The sequence below is a fragment of the Oncorhynchus tshawytscha genome, linkage group LG17, assembly GCF_018296145.1.
Source record: "Oncorhynchus tshawytscha isolate Ot180627B linkage group LG17, Otsh_v2.0, whole genome shotgun sequence".
NCBI lineage: Eukaryota > Metazoa > Chordata > Actinopteri > Salmoniformes > Salmonidae > Oncorhynchus > Oncorhynchus tshawytscha.
Window position 1 is genome coordinate 24,911,406 of NC_056445.1, and position 7,983 is coordinate 24,919,388.

At 50.5% G+C, this 7,983-nt stretch overlaps 1 protein-coding gene across 1 annotated transcript in view; it reads right to left on the reverse strand.

The window, feature by feature from the left end:
• LOC121839793 (staphylococcal nuclease domain-containing protein 1-like) overlaps positions 1-6,430 on the reverse strand; it is a 283,991-nt gene extending 277,561 nt beyond the window's left edge. The window contains exon 1 of the mRNA XM_042300487.1: positions 6,302-6,430. Coding sequence (XP_042156421.1) covers positions 6,302-6,382 — 81 coding nt within the window. The 5' untranslated portion in view covers positions 6,383-6,430. The remainder of the gene's footprint in view (positions 1-6,301) is intronic.
• Positions 6,431-7,983: the final 1,553 nt, after the last annotated feature.

A 7,983-nucleotide genomic window follows, 5' to 3' on the forward strand; every position in this document is an offset into this window, starting at 1 on the left:
AGAGAGACGAAGAGAGAGCAAGAGACAGATAGAAAAAAGGTGGAGAGAGAGAGACCAAGACAGAGAGCAAGAGACAGATAGAAAAAAAGGTGGAGAGAGAGACATCAAGACAGAGAGCAAGAGACAGATAGAAAAAGGTGGAGAGAGAGAGACCAAGACAGAGAGCAAGAGACAGATAGAAAAAAGGTGGAGAGAGAGACATCAAGACAGAGAGCAAGAGACAGATAGAAAAAGGTGGAGAGAGAGAGAGACCAAGACAGAGCAAGAGACAGATAGAAAAAAAAAGGTGGAGAGAGAGACATCAAGAGAGAGCAAGAGACAGATAGAAAAAGGTGGAGAGAGAGAGAGACCAAGACAGAGAGCAAGAGACAGATAGAAAAAGGTGGAGAGAGAGACATCAAGACAGAGAGCAAGAGACAGATAGAAAAAAGGTGGAGAGAGAGAGACCAAGACAGAGAGCAAGAGACAGATAGAAAAAAGGTGGAGAGAGAGAGACCAAGAGACAGATAGAAAAAGGTGGAGAGAGAGAGACATCAAGACAGAGCAAGAAGCAGGAGAGAGAGAGACAGAAAGAGAAAAAAAAGAAAGACTGAGGGAGAGCGGTAGACACCAAGATGTAGAGAGCAAGAGAGAGATTTAAAAATAGTGGCAGAAATCATGGCTGCTCCTCTCAAACCCGCGCCACTTTAATTATGAGCGTTTGGATCAGGAGAAATTAAGACGCCGTCGCCGCAGTGCTTTAGAGCCAGAACATTGAAGAGCGCAATGACACCCCAACATACCAGCCGACCCATCAAGCCTGCACTAACACAGCATTCCTCAAAGGAGGAAAGGGGAGAGAGGAGACGAAAGGAGGAGGGGGAAGTAAGAGAAGAGGCAGAGGAGAGGGAATGATGTTTGACGTGGCGTCGGTTCGGCACACGCGAGGCCTTGAAGCTGAATCCCCCTGCTAAGACTGCAAATTACCGGTATTGACAGTCTGATTCCGAAAAATACAAACACAACGGTGAAAATGCCTTTGGAGAATTCCCTTTAAACTAAAATGAAACCCCATTCACTGAAAAGTGGACCACTTGGAGAGCAGCTTCAATCAAACATCATTCACTAAATGAAAAAGAGATCTGCACTCAGTCAGAAAACGTCCTAAAAGGAGTTCACCTGGGCTCCATTCGCATCCATTGGAGCGGAGCGGCAGTGACACTGGGAGGATTTGGGAAGAAAACAATGTAATCGGGACACTTCGACTAAGGCCCTCATTTTCAACCTGGGAAATGGAGAGATGGACAGTGTGATAACAGGATTTTTCTCCCAACTCTCTCTTTCCCTCTCAACCTCTCCCTGACCCTACTCCCTCCCTACCTCCCTCCCTCCCTCCCCCTCTTTCTCTTTCCCTCTCAAGCTCTCCCTGACCCTACTCCCTCCCTTTACTTCCCCCTCTCCTTCCCCCTCTTTCTCTCTCAACCTCTCCCTGACCCTACTCCCTCCCTACCTCCCTCCCTCCCCTCTTTCTCTTTCCCTCTCAAGCTCTCCCTGACCCTACTCCCTCCCTTTACTTCCCCCTCTCCTTCCCCCTCTTTCTCTCTCAACCTCTCCCTGACCCTACTCCCTCCCTTTACCCCCTCTACCTCCCCCTTTCTCGCTCTCTCTCAACCTCTCCCCTGACCCTACTCCCTCCCTTTACCCCCTCTACCTCCCCCTCTTTCTCTTTCCTCAACCTCTCCCTGACCCTACTCCCTCCCTTTACCTCCCCCTCTCCTTCCCCTCTTTCTCTCTCCCCTGACTGGTACAGATACCCCCACCACACTCACCCCTCTCTGTTCACCGTCTGCCCTGGCCTGTCTCCCCCTGACTGGTACAGGTACCCCCACCACACTCACCCCTCTCTGTTCACCATCTGCCCTGGTCTGTCTCCCCCTGTCTGGTACAGGTACCTCCACCACACTCACCCCTCTCTCCCTGGCCTGTCTCCCCCTGTCTGGTACAGGTACCTCCATCACACTCACCCCTCTCTATTCACCGTCTGCCCTGGCCTGTCTCCCCTGTCTGGTACAGGTACCTCCACCACACTCACCCCTCTCTCCCTGGCCTGTCTCCCCCTGTCTGGTACAGGTACCCCACCACACTCACCCCTCTCTGTTCACCGTCTGCCCTGGCCTGTCTCCCCCTGTCTGGTACAGGTACCCCCACCACACTCACCCCTCTCTGTTCACCGTCTGCCCTGGCCTGTCTCCCCCTGTCTGGTACAGGTACCTCCACCACACTCACCCCTCTCTCCCTGGCCTGTCTCCCCTGTCTGGTACAGGTACCCCCCACCACACTCACCCCTCTCTCCCTGGCCTGTCTCCCCTGTCTGGTACAGGTACCTCCACCACACTCACCCCTCTCTCCCTGGCCTGTCTCCCCCTGTCTGGTACAGGTACCCCCACCACACTCACCCCTCTCTCCCTGGCCTGTCTCCCCCTGTCTGGTACAGGTACCCCCACCACACTCACCCCTCTCTCCCTGGTCTGTCTCCCCTGTCTGGTACAGGTACCCCCACCACACTCACCCCTCTCTCCCGAGCTTTCGCTCGCCTCCAGCACACACACACTGTTGGGGCGAATTACTCTGAACTTACAATGGCCCCAAGTCATTGTATATATATTTTTCTTGTGCATTCGCTATTTGCCTCATGACTCCTGCATATTTTGTAGACTACAAACTTTCTTTACCCAACCGTGGGACAGACTGTTTGTTCCCACACTAGGGAATCTCTAGTGGTTACACAGACTTTTGGCCTCCCATCCTATTCTAATCACATCACAAGCTTTGTATTCATGTTACCTGATGAAATTTCTGTACTACTACTGTAATATGATCTTGTTGCCATCTGATGCACATTCAAATGTCATAAATCAACAAAGCAGAGCTCTCCTGTACTATGCCGTGCCTTGATGTGCATGTACACCCGGCCCACCTACTGTTGCTAGCCGCAATTCTGACTTGTGCTCTGATATCTGCTTCACTGATTACTGCTCTCGTAAAAGCCTGGGTTTTCTGCATGTTAACACTAGAAGCTTATTACCTAAAATGGATCAATTGAAAGTGTGGGTTCACAACTCCAATCCAGATGTGTTGTTCATTACTGAGATGTGGTTAAGGAAGAGTGTTTTGAATACTGATGTTAACGTTTCTGGTTATAACCTTTTTTCAGTAAGGCAGACCTTCCAATGGGGGGTGGGGGTGGCAATCTTTACCAAGGATCACCTTCAGTGCTCGGTTGTCTCCACCAAGTCTGTCCCCAAACAATTTGATTTGCTGGTTTTAAGCATTAAACTTCCAAATAGCTCTTTGTTGACTGTTGCTGGGTGTTATCGTCCTCCATCTTTTTTGATATTTTCAGTGGTATTGTTAACAGACACACACCCATAAAGAAAATGAGAATTAAAAACAGGTTCAGCCCCTGGTTCAACCATGATCTTGCAGAGTTACTCCACCTCAAGAAATGCATTTGGCGAAAGGCTCGGCACACGCACACTCAGGCTGACTGGCTCTCGTTCAGGCAAATGAGAAACGTGTACTCAGGCTATCCGGAAGGCTAAAGTTAGTTACTTTAAGGAGCAGTTCTCTCTCTGTGGGTCTAACACCAAGAAGTTCTGGAAAACAGTTAAAGACCTGGAGAATAAACCCTCCTCCTCACAGCTGCCCATGTCCCTTAAAGTTGATGTGGTTGTTACTGACAAGAAGCACATGGCTGAGCTCTTTAATCACCACTTCATTAAGTCAGGATTCCTATTTGACTCAGCCATGCCTCCTTGCCCGTCCAACATTTCCTCATCTCCCACCCCTTCTAAAGAGACTAGCCCCGATGCTTCTCCCTCTTTTTCCCCAACTACAAAGTTTCTCCCTGCAGGCGGTCACTGAGTCTGAGGTGCTAAAGGAGCTCCTTAAACTTGACCCCAAAAAAACATCTGGGTCAGATGGTTTAGACCCTTTCTTCTTTAAGGTTGCTGTCCCTACCATCACCAAGCCTATTTACAACCATTTTAACCAGTCTCTACTTTCTGGGGAGGTTCCCATTGCTTGGAAGGCAGCCACAGTTTGTCCTATATTTAGAGGGGAGATCAAGCTGATCCTAACTGTGATAGGCCTATTTCTATTTTGCCCTGTTTATAAAAAAGTGTTGTAAAAACTTGTCAATAATCAACTGACTGGCTTTCTTGATGTCTATAGTATTCTCTCGGGTATGCAATCTGGTTTCCGCTCAGGTTTATGGGTGTCACTGCAACCGTATTAAAGGTCCTCAATGATGTCATCATTGCCCTTGATTCTAAGCAATATTGTGCTGCTATTTTTAATGACTTGACTTAGCCAAAACTTTAGATACGGTAAACCATTCCATTCGCGTGGGCTGGCTAAGGAGTATTGGTGTCTCTGAGGGTCTTTGGCCTGGTTTGCTAACTACCTCTCTCAAAGAGTGCAGCGTATAAAGTCAGAACATCTGCTGTCTCAGCCACTGCCTGTCACCAAGGGTGTATCCCAAGGCTCAATCCTAGGCCCCACGCTCTTCTCAATTTACATCAACTAAATAGCTCAGGCAGTAGGAAGCTCTCTCATCCATTTATCGCGTATGCGCGGTATTTATCGTGTATCGTCGTCGCGTCGTCGCGTCATGCGCGGGGCGTCGTCGCGTATGCGTGGGGCGTCGTCGCGTATGCGCGGGGCGTCGTCGCGTATGCGCGGGGCGTCGCGTATGCGCGGGGCGTCATGTATGCGTGGGGTGTTATGTATGTGTGTCCCTGTCAGCCAGAGCAGTCTGAGTCCCCATCACTAATACTCCTGCTAACCTCAATTCCACTTCCAAAGCTTTCAGTTGGGAATCTAGTGCAGCAATCTGGCTAGCTCAGCTCATCCTACACAGGCTAGCCTTCTAGCTCCACACCAGCCAAAACATTTGGCCTCAAAGCCACATTTCCATGACAATTAGAGGGGCTCAAAGGAGCATGGGATACGCATGCCCCCGCAGAGCCCTTCAACCGGGTCCAACGGCCAACGGAGAGGAGAGTTACAGTAGGCTAGCTGTCCTTGGATTCAGAGCTAGCTTCAATGGGTTCCAGTTAATTCAGCAGCTTTCTGTTTAACATGTCAATAAACATTAGGATCTAGGATCAGCTTACCCGTGCCAAATTATACCCTTAAATACTAGTGGGGAGATACAAAACTGACCTTGAATCAGTTTGTAAAAGGGAGTATCTGGAGGGAGGGTGCGACAAGGCCACATTTGCCAGAGAGTATGAAAGGGGTTGGGAAGTCGGCCAATGAAAGGTTTTGGGTTTCAGAGAGAGTGGGGCATAAGAGGGTGGTTTTGAGGAGCCTAAATTATCGCCTGTCCTCCCAGTCTCCCTTCTTTCTGCTCTACCATTATTCAACTGAGGCGTTCTATGGATTTGGTCAATTGATGGAGTGGAGGACCGAATCATCTCTCCACGGACCGTCAGAAAAGGATGTATGGCAGAAGGACATGAGGGGAGGGAAGACTAGGCCTCGGTTCACAGTTAACACAAACAACTCCTATCGTCAATTTAGAATGGCAGTCACCAAGGGAAACTAGGCACCAGAGTTCCATAGATGAACCTAAATGGAGGTCAAACATGATCCAAAATTGTCGACCTTCCACGCAACTCAGAGGGTGCGTTCGTAAATGCACTCTGGTTATCAACTCCGATTTCAGAGCACTCGTCCGAGTGTGCTAAAGCGCAGAATAACTGATGAATTTACAAACGTTAAACACCCGTTGAATATGGCCGGTGTCAGTAAACGTTGGCAAAAAAGCATCATTAATTTGTTGCCAGCAGCACAGTTAGAATCACCAACTCTAAATAACATGAAAACATGAACATGAAAACAGCCAAACCAGCTCTACTACGGTGAGTAAAATGGTCAGAGTGAGGTGTGTCCAGAAGTATCTAGCAAGCTAGCCAACGTTAGCTTGTATGCCTGACTGCCGTTGTGAGGTCAGATCGCTCGGATCAACCCTACGTCCAGTGTGGTCTCTGAACCCTCAGAGAAAGACACGTTCTGAATTTGCAAAGGGACAATCTGACAACACTCTGAATTTACGAATGCCCAGAGCACACTGAGCACACTCTGGCACTGCAGAGTGAATTTACGAACACACCCAGAGTCATCAAAAACCAGACTAAATGAAACTGGAGGTCGAATGTGATCCAATATGTCCGACCGCAAAACCAGCCAAACATGCAGTCGCAAGTAAAACCACTGAAATCAAAGAAATTGGAGCCAAAATTAATGTTGAGCTTACCTCTCTCTGTAGTACCAGCTCCTTGGTGAAGGCCATGGCCTCGTCGCTGAAGGGCTCAGCCACCTGCATGCCGCCGGGCATGTTCCTGGAGCCGCGCGGACACTCAATACCTGGCCAATGAGAAACACAGAACAAGGGTCAGCAAAACAGCCAATAAAAATAACTACGAGGTTAGACAACATTTAGACCAGTTAGAATGTTCCGGTCCAACAAGTTGAAGTTGCCCCTAACAACTGATACATGAGTCAAAATCAGACATTTATTTCAACCCCGTAACGACCAAGCATTAGGACAGTTACGATACAACGATGCCACCATGACAGGTGAAGTGGCACTAGAGATTAGTGGAGCTAAGCATTATCGTGACAGCTAAATGGATAATTGGTAATCGCTGGTCAATCCTAAGTGTTGTGGTCATGTTGGGTTAACAGTTAACACCCTCTAAATTGCTGTGCTTCAATGACGGCAGCGTCATCCTTTCTTTGGCCGTCCCCTGGCGCTGACCTTGCTATTCATGACTATTAACTGCAGTGGGTCTTTTCACTGGGTAGTGGATTAAAATAACAGCCTGGGGGAGGATGGGAGGGTTGGAGGGCAGGAGGGCTATAGGGGGGCTTGTTATAGGAAAGCTGTGAGGCGATGCATGCTTATCTCTTCCACTCAGAGTTGGCTGAACGTGTGTGTTTGAAAGAGAGCGTGTGTGTTTGAAAGAGTGTGTGTGTTTGAAAGATAATGTGTGTGTGTGTTTTTGAATAGATAATGTGTGAGCAAGTAGGGGTGGTGAGGTGAGGGGCAGTGTGGTGAGGGGCAGTGTGGTGAGGGGCGGTGTGGTGTGGTGAGGGGCGGTGTGGTGTGGTGAGGGGCAGTGTGGTGTGGTGAGGGGCAGTGTGGTGTGGTGAGGGGCAGTGTGGTGTGGTGAGGGGCAGTGTGGTGTGGTGAGGGGCAGTGTGGTGTGGTGAGGGCAGTGTGGTGTGGTGAGGGGCAGTGTGGTGTGGTGAGGGGCAGTGTGGTGTGGTGAGGGGCAGTGTGGTGTGGTGAGGGGCAGTGTGGTGTGGTGAGGGGCAGTGTGGTGTGGTGAGGGGCAGTGTGGTGAGGTGAGGGGCAGTGTGGTGAGGTGAGGGGCAGTGTGGTGTGGTGAGGGGCAGTGTGGTGAGGTGAGGGGCAGTGTGGTGAGATGAAGAGCGGTGTGGTGAGGGGCAGTGTGGTGAGATGAAGAGCAGTGAGATGAAGAGCAGTGTGGTGAGGGCAGTGTGGTGAGGGGCAGTGTGGGTGAGGGGCAGTGTGGTGTGGTGAGGGGCAGTGTGGTGTGGTGAGGGGCAGTGTGGTGTGGTGAGGGGCAGTGTGGTGAGGTGAGGGGCAGTGTGGTGAGGTGAGGGGCAGTGTGGTGAGGTGAGGGGCAGTGTGGTGAGGTGAGGGGCAGTGTGGTGAGGTGAGGGGCAGTGTGGTGTGGTGAGGGGCAGTGTGGTGTGGTGAGGGGCAGTGTGGTGAGGTGAGGGGCAGTGTGGTGTGGTGAGGGGCAGTGTGGTGTGGTGAGGGGCAGTGTGGTGAGGTGAGGGGCAGTGTGGTGAGGTGAGGGGCAGTGTGGTGAGGTGAGGGGCAGTGTGGTGAGATGAAGAGCGGTGCGGTGAGGGGCAGTGTGGTGTGGTGAGGGGCAGTGTGGTGTGGTGAGGGGCAGTGTGGTG